The 13,783-nt window shown below is 47.7% G+C and overlaps 2 protein-coding genes across 2 annotated transcripts; one reads left to right on the plus strand and one right to left on the minus strand.

Moving 5' to 3' along the window:
• Positions 1-106: 106 nt before the first annotated feature.
• Positions 107-4,601, minus strand: BDW43DRAFT_284086 (ABC transporter ATP-binding protein). Its single transcript, XM_032042820.1, has 2 exons — positions 3,325-4,601; positions 107-3,275 (listed from the first exon to the last, which is right to left on the minus strand). Exons 1-2 carry the CDS (start codon positions 4,262-4,264, stop codon positions 244-246), a joined length of 3,972 nt encoding a protein of 1,323 aa, XP_031897667.1. The 5' UTR covers positions 4,265-4,601; the 3' UTR covers positions 107-243.
• A 546-nt stretch (positions 4,602-5,147) lies between these two features.
• Positions 5,148-7,356, plus strand: mirD (putative MFS siderophore iron transporter). Its single transcript, XM_032038413.1, has 4 exons — positions 5,148-5,497; positions 5,549-5,819; positions 5,872-6,214; positions 6,265-7,356. The coding sequence occupies exons 1-4, from the start codon at positions 5,256-5,258 to the stop codon at positions 7,191-7,193; spliced, it is 1,785 nt and encodes a 594-aa protein (XP_031897668.1). The 5' UTR covers positions 5,148-5,255; the 3' UTR covers positions 7,194-7,356.
• Positions 7,357-13,783: the final 6,427 nt, after the last annotated feature.

A 13,783-nucleotide genomic window follows, 5' to 3' on the forward strand; every position in this document is an offset into this window, starting at 1 on the left:
GGATGTTTTGGGGGTTGGTCTGTGGAAGTTATACTAAGAAGGGAGGTCGAACACACTTGTGTCCCAAGATATGAAAGGCCAAAATTGGAATATTATTTTGTATATATGAAAAGAAATGCAGCTATTACAAATATGTAGAACGTCTATCGGGGGAATAATCTATTTAACAATCTCGGCAGGTAATGGCCCGCGTTCAAAGATTTCCAGAAACAAAAACGCAATCAAGTTTTAGATTCACCTCTATCAGGTCGCCACTGTTTGATGCATGACGTTTGCCCGATAGCTGTCCGACCGGTGGAGCAATTCATCGTGTGATCCGCGGTCAATGCATTTACCTCCCTCAATGAGGAAGATGACATCTGCCGCCCGAATGGTGTGCAGACGATGAGCAATGGCAATCACCGTGATACCCTTCGCAGCCTTTGCAAGCCCATCCTGCAGTAGCTTCTCCGACTCGGCGTCGAGAGCACTTGTTGATTCATCAAGAATCAGCAACTTAGGCTTCCGAACAAGCGCCCGCGCAATTGACAATCTTTGCTTCTGACCCCCGGAGAACTGGCTACCATTCGGCCCGCAAAGTGTCTGGTAACCTTCCGGCAATGCCATAATAACATCGTGGATATTGGCAAGCTTACAGGCTTCCTGAATATCCTCAATCGTAGCCTCATGTCCGGGCCGAGCGCCAAGACCAATGTTAAACTCAATGCTTCCCTCGAAGAGGACACTTTCTTGGGGCACCAAGGCAATCGAGTCGCGGAAAGACACGCCGCGGTGCTTGGTCACGTCGACTCCATCGATCACGATGCCTCCGATTTCAGGGGTGTACAGCCGCTCAACTAGGGAAATGATCGTCGATTTACCGGCACCGCTCGGTCCGACAAGAGCGCAGAATTGTCCGGGCTGAATGTCAATGTCTAAGCCGTTGAGCACCCGGACGTCTGGCCGGGCGGGGTATGAAAAGTGGACGTTACGCAGCTGCACGCTAGAAGCCTGGTCGTTGCCGGCAATATACGCTGGTTTGGGCTCAACGGTCTCAGGGTCTGCGCTATCGGAAGACGCAGCGGACGAATGGGTAGGCACACGCCCATGCATCTTATCTGACCCGATCTCGATCAAGCCTAAGATTCTTGCCATCGCCGCTCGGGCGGCGGAAAGCTCGGGCGCGAGCGCGAACATCTGACTCCAGAGGAGTGCGCTAACCAGGAGCGAGAAAACGACAATCAGGAACTGTGTCTGCGTGTAGTTACCTGCGATGATCTGTTTGGCACCCCACCAGTAGGCCAGCGCATTCACGCAGTTGCCAAGGAAGTAGGTCATTGCCTGCCAGAGACTTGCGTGTATAGTGACTTGGAAGGTCTCCTTACGTGGACCCTTTAGAGATCGTCTGTATGTCTTCAATGTCTCTTCTTCGAGAGAAAGGGATGCGATTGTTTTGATGGAAGTGACTGCCTCGACACCAATGTCGACAGATTTGGTGTATGCGTTTTCGTGCCGTTCCTCGAACCTGCCGAGGACGTGGAGTTCCATAAGACCAGCTCCAAGCAGAAGTGGTACCAAGGCCAGGCAAACCAATGCGATCCTCCAGGCGATGATGTGAGTCAAAATAATTGCGGCAATGAGATTGACGGTTATTGAGAACAGAGTTCCAATGACAGAGCCACTCAGCCCCGCCAAGGCATTGCCGTCTCTTGTAATGTAGGAGAGGAGCAAGGCGGGCGATCGGCCGTTGGACTGATGCCATTGAAGGTCTTGCTCGAACAGTGAACGGAACGATAAGACCCTGACTGTGTAGACGATCTTTTCAGACACCCAGCCGAACCCAGCCCAACTAACCAGATTCGCGAAGAATTCGATGATTGCAAGTACGAAGAACATGAGACCGAAGAAGTTGCCTCGATCGCGGATATAATCTGGGGTGTGGCAGGGGTTTAGACTGCCTACAGTGTTGCCAAAAATCACGGCCTCACCGGAGAATGCACCGCCGACAATGCTGGATCCCAAAAGAGCCATGAAAATGAAAAGCAGATGTGGTCTGAGGGCGGGTGCATACCCGCGCAAGAGCGCCCACAAAGATTTGCGCGGAGTCTCGGGCTCTTCTTCTGCGGATTCAGTGACTGGAACTGCACTGGTGGCGGCTTCTTTTTTCTCGGAGTTGTCCGGATCGTCGTTTGAGACGCTACTTTCCTCGATCTCAGCGTCTGATACGGAGGCCTGGCCCGATTTGTTTATGGTATCTGTTTTAGCCGATGGTCCCTTATTGCCGGGCGCCGATCCGAGAGTTTGTAGGTTGACTAGATCAGCGTATGCTCCATTCTTTGCCATCAAGGCCGCATGGTCTCCCTGCTCCACGATATGTCCCTTGTGCATCACAATGATATTATCCGCATTTGTGATCGTTGACAGACGATGAGCAATCGTGATCATCGTTCTACCACTAGCAATATTTGAGATGGCTCGCTGGATACGTTGTTCGCTTCTGGAATCGAGAGAAGCTGTAGCCTCATCCAAGATAAGAACAGCAGGGTCCTTCACAAGTGCTCTAGCAAGGGATACTCGTTGCTTCTGCCCACCACTGATTAGCCGCCCACTCGAGCCGACAAGCGTACCGTATCCATGCTGTAAGGCGCTAATGAAACCATCCGCATCTGCAAGCGTAGCAGCCTTTCTCGCCAAATTCACAATTTCGACAACTTCCGAGCCTCGTTTTTCAGCTGCAACCATGAGGTCCACACCTTCTCTGACCTCGCTTGCTAAATCCGTAAGGTCGGTACCAAGGAGGGTTGTCTTCAAGTGAGCATGGATGGGATTGCTGGAATTGATCAGGCCATGTGCGATGTTCTCCAAAAGTGATCGATCGAGAAGAGAGGGTTCCTGCTGCACCAGACTGAGGAAACTTCTCAAGTCGCGGGTGTTTACCTCGCGAAGGTCATGGCCGTCGAAGAGGATCTGTCCGTCCGTAGGATCGTACAATCTTGTGACAAGGCCCGCGATAGTTGACTTACCACTTCCTGACAAACCAACCAGCGCGGTATGCTTGTTTGCCGGGATGGACAGGCTAATCTGGTCGAGCACCGTGATTTCAGGCCGAGAGGGGTATGTGAACGAAACGTTCTTGAACTCAAAGCCGCCTTCTGCCTGTGAGAGGCGAATGCCCGATTCAGTCGTGGCATCGATCTGCGGCTGGCGAACAATGCCCTCACGCAACTTGCGGAACGAGGCGACAGCAGCTGTGAACAGATGGAGGAACGGTGCAACCTGACTCAGAAGCAAAGTAGCTGTTATAATGTCAGTAAAGCCCTGTGGTAAACTTCAAGTATAACATACCTTCGACCAGGATGAAAATAACTGTAAAGGTAGCACCCACGGTGGCACCCGCAGAGTCGGAACCCACTGAATCGGCGACTCGTCTGCTGCCTTGCCAGAATGCCAGACCATTCGCGGAATAGGCGATGAAATACAAGAATCCAGATTGTATACCGACGGCCGTAGCCTTCTTCAAACCTTCCTGCTCGGAAGCTTTGAGAGCCTTGGAAAACTTGTCTTCCAGCCGGTAATTGGCGCTGAAAGCCTGTACCACGACTGTGTTGGAAAGCGCTTCGGAGGCGATTGATGCGGCAGAAGCAGAATAATCTGACATGCGTCCTGAGTATTTCTCGATATAATGGCTTCCAATGAATGACATCAGGAAATAGGCAGGGATCAACGAGATGAGCATGGCTGCCAGCCGGTAATCCTTGATGAAGGCGACGATATATGCCGTGACGAAGAAGGATATGCTGGATAGAACTATTCCTACTTTCTCCGACGTGCCCGATCGAATAGACTGGATATCGCCATTGAGTCGAGATGCAATTTCTCCGGGAGGCAGGTCATCGAAGTATGAAGGTTCTTGCCGGAGCAAGTTCTGCAGATAGCTCTCCCGCAGTCGCTGAGCCAGCCGAGCGCCGTTCAAACTCCAGCATGAAAGATGGATATAGATGGCAACGAATTGAGCAATGGCCAGATACACGATGATCAAGATTTTGCCGTTAATGTCATGTTGGTAAGAGGCATTGGATTCCGCCGATGCCGTTGATTCGGTTTCATTGCAAGTCACTGCATTAAAATCGTCGAGAAGCTGACCAAAAAGAATTCCAATCAATGGAAACGGAACTCCAGATGCTATCGAGGCTGCGATACCCAACAAAAGCCGTCCTATATCAACTTTTGAAGGGTTGCCGGCCAACAGTAGGCTGGGGTAGCCCGCAAGTTTCTGGGCCAGCATTATTGGGACCCGCGTCGATGGCTGCAACCTTATGATTGTCGTTCAGTTGCTAAGTTCTCCTCGTGGTCATTTATCGGAGGTCTCGTTCATAGGCGGCGGAGAGTTAAGGAGGGGAAGACACCATAAGGGAGAATATATCCACACCTTGGAGAAATTTCATATTGAGTCCGAGGTCGCAGATGATCTCCGAGACAAGGTGACCGGTGGTGATGCCTGAGAGCCTGAGGGGGGGAAAGAAAAGTCCCAAGTGGGGATTGGTATTGTTACGTAAGATTATCAGATTGATAAAAAAAAATAAAAGATTTCAACCACGTCGGAGATTTCCGGGATAGGAAAAGATCCACCGGTTTAAAAAAAAAAAAATAGTCAAACAAGAAAGAAAGGGAAATTAATTAGTTAATTAATTAATCATACGTAAGTCAGAATGGATTGACTTGTGTTTCGTGCGATACACGCCCCAATACCATACTATGATACCAACTTACCCATCGTATCCGCACGACACAAATATTACGCTAAGGTGTAGTACGTAAATAGATATATTCATACATACATACATACATACACTCTTTCGATGGATCAGAATACATGCTTGTCTCGGCTATAGGGAGCTAGAAGATGAGAGGATCAAGCTCTTGCGCACGGAAACTTTCGGTTTTGGAAAGGATCTAATTTAGTACAAGCGCCCTGGTAGCCAAAAAATAAGACAAAAAAAAATAAAAAATAAACCACCCCTTGCGTGGTCAGGATATACCAACCACTGGTGACTTCCATGCGATCGTTGCCACAACCAATAGCGCCCTAAAGGTGGATAACGTATGGTCCGGTCGTTCTCCGGTGTGATTTACTAGGTTTGCCTTAGTCGCAAACTGTTCCAACTTGAAAAAAGGTGTCAAAGAAACTTGTCCCTCTCAAGTTTTTTTCACAACCTTCATCTCAATCCAGCAACACATCTCTTTCTACTGCACGTGTAGTTGAGACTAAGTTTAATATGTTGTCTTCGTGGCAGAAGAAGTTCTCTGAGAAGAAGGGCTCAACGGAGAGTGATCCAAATGTCCCTCCCGCCTATGGGACCGAAGATGCTCCTCAGCCAGGTTCCAAAGGACCAGAGGAGGCCGTCAATGATGTTCGCAGCCCAGATTTACCCGACGATACAGCCCAGGATGGTGTAGCACAAGCCGAAGCGATCACGTTGACTTGGACAAAGTGGTCCTTGGGATCCGCCTATATCCTGTGAGTTGAGGTTGGTTGTTCCAAAGAAGATCATGACTGATGGGGCGACAGTATGTGGTGTTTATACTTGGTGAATGCCTTCCAATCGTCTATCACGGCGAACCTGTCAGCCTACGTTACCAGTGGATTTGAATCCCACTCCTTGATTCCGCTCATTGCTATTGTTTCGAGTGTCATGTCAGCCGCAACTTATATGCCACTGGCGAAAATCCTGAACCTGTGGGACCGATCGATTGGATTCTTGATAATGGTGATCTTTTCCGTCATTGGCCTGATCTTGTCTGCAACGTGCACAAACATTGCAACCTATTGTGCATCGCAGGTAAGTCATTATGAAACTTTGAACATGCAATAGAAAGCTTACCCGACCATAGGTATTCTACAGCATCGGTTTTGCTGGGTTGATTTTTAGCATCGACGTCGTCACAGCCGATACTTCAACACTTCGCGATCGAGGTCTCGCTTACGCATTCACCTCCTCTCCCTATATCATTTCTGCCTATGCTGGTCCTAAAGCGTCGGAGGGTTTTTACGCCACTAACTGGCGATGGGCCTACGGCTGTTTTGCCATTGTGCTACCCGTTGTTGCCGCTCCCATGTTCTGTCTGCTTCGGTACAATCGTCATCTAGCGAAGAAAAATGGCCTCCTGCAGAAGAGGCAAAGCAGCGACAGGACGATCGTGCAGAGCATCATCCACTATGCCATCGAGTTCGATCGTAAGCCCTCCTACTTTTGTATCAGGAGAGTCTTTTACTGATGTTTACAGTGCTGGGAACGTTCCTTCTGGCGGCCGGTCTAGTCCTTTTCCTCCTCCCCTTCACCATCGCCGGTTCCGCTGAAGATGGTTGGAAGTCAGCCCACATTATCGTCATGCTAGTTGTCGGTTTCTGCGTCCTGATTGCTTTCGGCGTGGCAGAGCGCTGGTTCGCCCCAGTGCCCTTCCTCCCATACCAACTCTTGCTGTCTAGGACCGTTCTAGGTGCCTGCCTGATTGACGTTACCTACCAGGTCGCATATTATTGCTGGAACGACTACTTCACCTCGTACCTCCAGGTGGTGTACGGCACCAGCCTGGCAACCTCCGGATACATTAACAGCATCTTCGATGTGGTTTCTGGCGTCTGGCTTTTCGGTGTCGGTATGTTGATCAAGCTCACCGGTCGTTTCCGCTGGTTGCTCTGGTGCGCCGTTCCCCTCTTCATCCTGGGCTGTGGCCTGATGATCTACTTCCGTAACCCGAGCTGGTCGGTGGGGTATGTGATCATGTGCCAGATCTTCATGGCCTTTGCCGGTGGCACCATGATCATCTGTCAGCAAGTTGCGGTGCAGTCCGTCTCTGATCATAACAACGTTGCCTCTGCCCTCGCTTTCCTGAACTGCTTCGGCAACATCGGAGGTGCCGTCGGAAGCAGTATCTCCGGAGCCATCTGGACGCACACCTTGCCCGGCGCACTGCGAAGCCTTCTTCCCGACTCCATCAAGGGCGACTGGGAGACAATCTACGATGACCTTGAAGTGCAGCTCAGCTACGAAAAGGGCACACCCGAGCGCCATGCTATCGCTCTTGCCTACGCCAGCTCCCAGCAGAAGATGTTGATTGCTGGAACCTGCATCATGGCCCTTTCTCTCATCTGGATGTTCGTCATTCGGGACATCAAGCTTTCGAAGCAGCAGACCAAGGGTGTCCTGTTCTAGAGGCCGTCTTGTTATCCGACTTGCAGAAAACGCCACTCATTTTACACAATTATGCAACCGTGATTCCTATTGTATTGTTGAAAAGAGATTCTCAATCGACCAGGTTGATTATATTCAGTGGTAACAGAAGCGAATGGAAAATTCTTTCAATCGCCTCCAAATCAGTGATAGACTACCGTAGCTTAATTTAATACTGCAATGACTTAAGACCTGCTGTTTAGAATTTGATTTTTCTTTTTCTCCTTTTCACCCTACCTAACAACACATGCGTAATATTAGGCTGGTATGGCCACCATTTTAACATAAGAAACTAAAGTACCTAAGGTTATAGAACCGGAAAGCCCACAAATAAAAGAAGCCATAAAGCGGAGTCACACTGTGTAGAAGCGCATGAACTCCAGACAAGATGGAGCATTGCAGCTTGGCCATGCTTACTCGTTAGGCCAAATATACAAAACTTCCTTGGCCGTAGGAAAAGTGGAGCTGGCAATCCCTTGGTAATCCTTCTTTCAGACTGAACACTTGCATATCGACTATTTATCTGCCGTGTGCTACAGGAGCAGATCAATGCCATATCCATATTCACTAGCGGCAAGGCTTTAACGCAGGACTAGTTACAGTTGACGGCGGTACTTATTGAAAGGACCACGCAAGGCCCACCATAGCTGGAGAGGAGGGCTAACTTGAATCAGATGAGGGGCTAAGATTCGATGGCTGATTCTTTAGAATGTACTCTGTTAGTACTCTGGTTGACGTACCATTTCTCCCTGCGGCAAAAGCGCTATGTCGTTAGAGTTTCTGTCTATGTAATAATTACAGGGATATCAACGGCTAAACTGCGTTGGCGAGATAAGTGCCTCACTGGTGGTAAGAAAAAAAAAAAGCCTAATAAGATCCGGACAGAAATCTCTGTTGTCGGGTTAGCACTGCTAGCGATTAGAGCAGGCGTAACAACCCGTCTAATCCAATTTTCCTAGTAGACTTTAAAAGAAAAAGCTTCGACCTAAATCAAGGCCGATGATAATCTCGCATATAATAACTCCCTAGCAAACTTCGACTTGGTGTGTCTTCCACGTTCAGCAAAGTGGCGGTCCGAAGCGATACGGTTAACCCTATCAGATGATCAGATAACTTTCACGGTTGCATCCGCTTGAAAAAAAAAGCATCGTACGGAGCAGACCCACTTAAGCTCATATTCTCCTGCATACCGTACATACAGTACATACAGTACATAAATACATAAATACATACCCAGTCTTTCACCAAAATCGTTTCTCAAAAAACCAGTGGACCGCCATGATTAGTGCGCTCGTAAAGCCACCTCAACCTCCTTGGCAGAAAATAGCCCGGATAAGGTTGAAAAGGAATTATGTAATGACAACAATCAACTTCCATTAGCTTGACGATAACCCGGATTGGTGCGGGTTTGGTGCGCAGGTTTGGTTCTTCACTTGGTCTCGCCTCATCCGGATCACGAGTCTACCGTTGCTTCCATCTTATCAATCAGCACTGGGCAAATTTTTCCCCCATAATGGCATCCACTGGTGACGCAGTGGGTTTGTTTCGTGTCCACTGTTTGCGTGGTGGTGGCTGTGGCCTCCGTCAGTGATTTGGCTAGAATGTTGTCCTTTGGGACTTGGTGGGCTTTCTTGTTTGATGGGTGGAGGAATTTGGCTTTCTTGGGTTACTATAGCGAATTTGGAAGGGGTTAGAGTGATTTTCTAGCGGTAATCGGAGGTTTATTGTGTTCACGTAAAGACACTCTCGAAGAAAGGAGTCATCTCTAGGAGCTAGCTCTGAGCCACGGCTGTCTTGGTCATTTGATTGTACCGAGGTATTTATCCGTTGTCGTGCTTAGAGGACTACACTGCCCATGTGTCGCGTATCAAGCTATCCCTGCCATACAGTTCGAATAAAGATCTCAATGAATGGTTTGAGATAGGTCTTTGGCTCAGATAGTTAAGCTAAAATGTCTGTAGAAGAGATTGTGATAATAAAGGTATCTACAAATAGACAAATCTAAAGTGAATAACGGCAGGGTCTGATTTGAGCGAGCGAGAACTGGCGATTGGTTTATCTACGGAAAAACGTTCAGTAGAGAGATGAGCGCCTTTATGCAGGCAAGCTCATACAAATAACCTTAGAGGACTATAATGGCCTTCTAGGACCCAAGGGATCAATTCAGACATCACGTGCTTTGGATATGCCCCATCGAGCAATCTGAGGGTCACTAGGACACTGGCACCTCACTATGAACCTCGATCTAGGTTGCTTGATAAGCGTCCATCGCCTATATACACGACATTCACCCTTCGGGACTGAATATAGGAATACGGTCAGTATTTTGCCAATCTATTCCGGGAGGCGCTACTGTCTTACTGCGAAAGATCACTCTAATGGATATAGTTGGTCATCATATCAAGACGATGGAGGGCATTGTCCTGGAGGTGAACTTCTAGAAGACGTTTAAGCTATTCATGGTTTGTGATACCAAGATACAACCACTCCAGTAATTGGGAAATGATAAATGATGCACGCTGCTAGGCTCCAATGAAAAGACTGTATACTGTCATTTGAACGGCAGGAGAGAACATGGAGCATACAGCATATACAAGTGCTGCACCAGGGTCTCGCTCTGTCCTGGAACTAAGCACCACAATCTCAAGGCAACCACTTCCAAGTATCTTTTTACAAACTAGGGAGGGTTAAATATACTAATGAACTTTGCACATACCAAGTGCTTGTTGGGTTTAATTCAGCTAGCCGTGAAAGCTGTGAGAAGTTGAACAGTCTCCCATCATTCGCTGGGAAAGAACCAAGATTATATCTGGACTAATCAGGCCCCCCTCATTTATTGAACACCTGGGATAACCATTGGATTTTCAGTACCAGGAGGTGATTCTAGTGCAGTGCGATTGGACCCGTCTGTTTCAGTTGGAGATTCTACAGAAATGGATGTTCGGCGAAGCGCCCTGGTGTATGAATCTTGGCTTCTACACGCGGAAGATCACCGGAAATGTTTCCACTATTGATCTTCGGAAAACTGACCTCTCTACCCTATTATATCTGTCCTAAAGCTGATTACTCCCCGCCCCTAGAACTCCCCGCGGACATATATCAGGTGGGACAAGGACATCGTCCTTCTATATCGGGATTAAGCCGTATTTGGTCATATAGAAAAAAAAAAAGTAAGATATTTCAGCTTAGAATGATGATAATAATTCTTTCGGTGCCACAATTGCCCCTCCGACATAACGATTGAACAACAAATTCTAGACTAAAGGCTGACAGATATAACCATGAATGCTAGAAAGTCTTCCTAACAAACAATCTGCAGATACAGGAAAGCAATACTGTATATACAGTAAACACATCAAAGGAAATCAAAGCTTAGAGTCGGCTATGTGCACAAAAGGAAGCCGTGAGGGTATACTGCATACTTTTCCTGCCAGATGTGTCGAATGTGCCTACAGATACTATATACTGCACGTATAGATTTCGGGAACAGCTCAAGACAGGTCAACAAAGCATTGACCGATTTAGAACCGCTGGGAAGATTCAAGCCCGGTATATCAGGACGACTAGGATCCAGGAAATAAAGAACGATTGCTTTGTCCTCAATTATACTTGTCTTTCGGCGATGCAAGTAGGTGGAGTCAATACGGCTGACCGAGACGCAGCGATGGTGTCTGGTCCTCCACATGGTGAATTGCAATCACCGCATTAGTCGCTGTAGCCCAGTGTTTATACTCTCTTTCACCGATGGTGCCTTACATTAGTATTATTTGGATTGACTTGTTCGTTCTGACCTTGTAGTTGAAGAGTCAGCGGGGAGGGGACCAACAGGTTCTCTCCTTACTGGGGTTCTGAGGGCCATTGTCTGTACACTGCATTGGCTTTTCCTTAAAGCTCGTCATCTTTATAAGAGTCTAATCACAGTAAACAGTGCCCTTTGTTCGATCCAGTGTGCTCAGGGGGCTTGTTCTAGATACCCACAGCTCCCACAGTAAATGATTGACATTGACTGTGGACATATCATATCCAGCGCAAATCGAACGTGCCAGAAGTTCTCGCTACAACACGTATCATGAAGTCTAAAAAGGGCAGTTCAGTATAGATTATGGACCCTTGCGTCCCATTCATTGTTGGACTCCCACCTTACATGGCTGCCTTGTTTCGCATACACTTTGACAAATAGGATGTGATTCAGTTATTAAGCTAGCCACTCAGAACATGAATTTCATTGCTTTTTCTTGCTGATTTGTTGAGCATTTGGGGCAATGTGATAGAGCCATCTGCGACATGCACCCGACTACATTCTGTTGTCTGCTTACTGAAACTCATATTATTGCATTTAATGGCCATGGCAGTTTTCCCAATAAAGTTCAATGGAGGATATATACCTTTGCTCTTATTTGTAAATGGAGCCAGCGCAATAGATGCTAGGTACTATCTAGAAACTACCTCCCTAGATATAAATATCACCCCTCTTTGACGCATGGCAGAAATTCCTCATCTCGGAAACAACTACAATCTTAAAGCTCAACGAGCCCAATAGCCTGAGTCTTCACAACAGTGTTTAGAGCCATCAACCAATCCGTCAATCATATCTTCGGTGGCCGAGATGAAGTTTCTCTAAGCCTTTTTTGCACTGGCACTGCCAGCTCTTAGCCTCGCTCTCCAACAAGCCAGGGTGAGTAGAAGTTGCCTCGGACTGCTAAGTCATTCTAACATGATACACTCAGGCTGTTGCAATTGAGTCAGCAACACAAAACATCCCGGAACCCTTGGTTAGAAATGAACCTGTCGGCGGCCCAGTTGGTCAGGAATTCAAAGTATTAAGCTTACCTATTATGGCTATAGAGACTCTCCGTTTCTTAGTTAGGCTAGCTAGTTCACGTGAAAAAAACGTAGGTCTCAAAGGATTTCAAGTCTCCTGGTTTGCTCCTAACATTAGCTCCGTCTATGGAACGCAAAATGGGGAATATACTTCCTTCACATCCCAAGGGGAAAACTATCACGCAAATGCAAATCGTTGGCGGCAGCCAAGCAGTCAGCATATCTTTCACAACTTTGAAAGGCCGTTCATTCTTTGCTGGTGGGACTGGAGGGCCAAGTACGGCAATGGGTGTTGGAAGGGGTGTTCTACTTGGATTCAGAGGGGCGTCGGGACATGATGTTGATAGACCTGGGGCAACTTTCTTGGGCAAAGCTGTTTCTTCAGATGGAACTCTTGTTGCGGGTCAAGGAGTGTAAGGGGCTGAGCTCACTTGCTTATACATTGACGGCATAGGTCCCAATCCTGCGTCAATAGAGCACTACTTTGCTTATAGTTGATAATATAAGAGGGGCTGCTCTAAGTTTCAGACTCAATAGAGGTCGCATATTTCCTAGTGTTGTTAAGGACATCGGGCTTCAACCTTCCAGGACCATTGGTCTGGGCAGCTTTTAGGCATCGCCTGTCTTCAATGTCAATAAGCAAGGGAATATCATAAACGTACAATATGCTCCTCGAGTCTAATTCAGGATCAGACTTTGAGTCTCTTATCTCCAAATCTTGGACAACAAATAGACACCAACTTCCATGCAATCCCACAAATCTTCAATCCGGGTTGCCGTCACTCAGTTAGAGCCTGAATGGCTGGAACTGTAGACCTCGGTAGCTAAAACATGCAAATACATCGCTGACGCAGCCAATGGGCCATCTCGTTTTCTGGAGTATTCATTCCAGGGTATCCAATCTGGATATAGTGAATTCTACATACATTGAAGCAAAAGCACAAGGCACCCCCATCCTGCCCCTAGCCACAAAGTGATCTCTCCAGGAGTCGCCCCGTATATCCTACGCTCTCAATCCAAAATATGCAGGATTCCCTCCGGGTTGACTCTCCCGGGATGAAGCGCATCTAAGGTGCCCGGAAAAATGCCATAGCGGCGTGTTTTAGATTTTCCGAAAATGACAACAATTATTCGCTATACGTCACGTCGGCTCTAATCAGTGCCAAAGGAGAACTACTGTTCTCACTTCGTAAGGTCAAACCCGCGCATGTCGAGCGCACGATATTCGGCGACGCCTCCGGCGACAGCCTGGTGAATGTTACAGACACTCACATCGGAAGACCCGGCATCCTCGCCTGTTGCTTGGAATTTGACACCTTTAGTCACAAGGAAGAATTACACAGCGCTACCTGGCCTCCTGTGCTTACTCATAACGGTGAAGGGCTATGGTCTCCATCCCGAGAGGGTATGATATCACTGCAATCCTAATTTAAGGTTACTGTCGGACATCGTCTATGTTATCGCACACTCGCACGGACATATGCTATGGAGTCTCAATCCTTCATCCTTCATCCCACTACCGTACTCAGCCAACGTGGAATTGACCATATGAAAAGAGATACATTGCTCTTTGGAACACCTGGAGGGGGAAGTAGCGCCGCGTTTGGACCAGATAGTCGGAAGATAACTGATAATGTCCCGCCGACGGATAAATTGTCACAGTGATAGTTAACTTCTCTTATGTATGTTATATATTAGGACACCATGCAAGCTACAAAACGAATACAGGAGTATTTATAGAGCTAGCTTGC

The sequence above is a fragment of the Aspergillus alliaceus genome (assembly GCF_009176365.1).
Source record: "Aspergillus alliaceus strain CBS 536.65 unplaced genomic scaffold BDW43scaffold_39, whole genome shotgun sequence".
Lineage (NCBI taxonomy): Eukaryota > Fungi > Ascomycota > Eurotiomycetes > Eurotiales > Aspergillaceae > Aspergillus > Aspergillus alliaceus.

Bases quoted from the DNA above. Each gene is read 5' to 3' on its own strand.
- BDW43DRAFT_284086 (XM_032042820.1), bottom strand. From the start codon at position 4,264: ATGCTGGCCCAGAAACTTGCGGGCTACCCCAGCCTACTGTTGGCCGGC. The intron at 3,276-3,324 runs GTATGTTATACT...ACATTATAACAG, and splicing joins TATTTTCATCCTGGTCGAAG to CTACTTTGCTTCTGAGTCAG.
- mirD (XM_032038413.1), top strand. From the start codon at position 5,256: ATGTTGTCTTCGTGGCAGAAGAAGTTCTCTGAGAAGAAGGGCTCAACG. The intron at 5,498-5,548 runs GTGAGTTGAGGT...ATGGGGCGACAG, and splicing joins TTGGGATCCGCCTATATCCT to TATGTGGTGTTTATACTTGG. The intron at 6,215-6,264 runs GTAAGCCCTCCT...TGATGTTTACAG, and splicing joins CTATGCCATCGAGTTCGATC to TGCTGGGAACGTTCCTTCTG.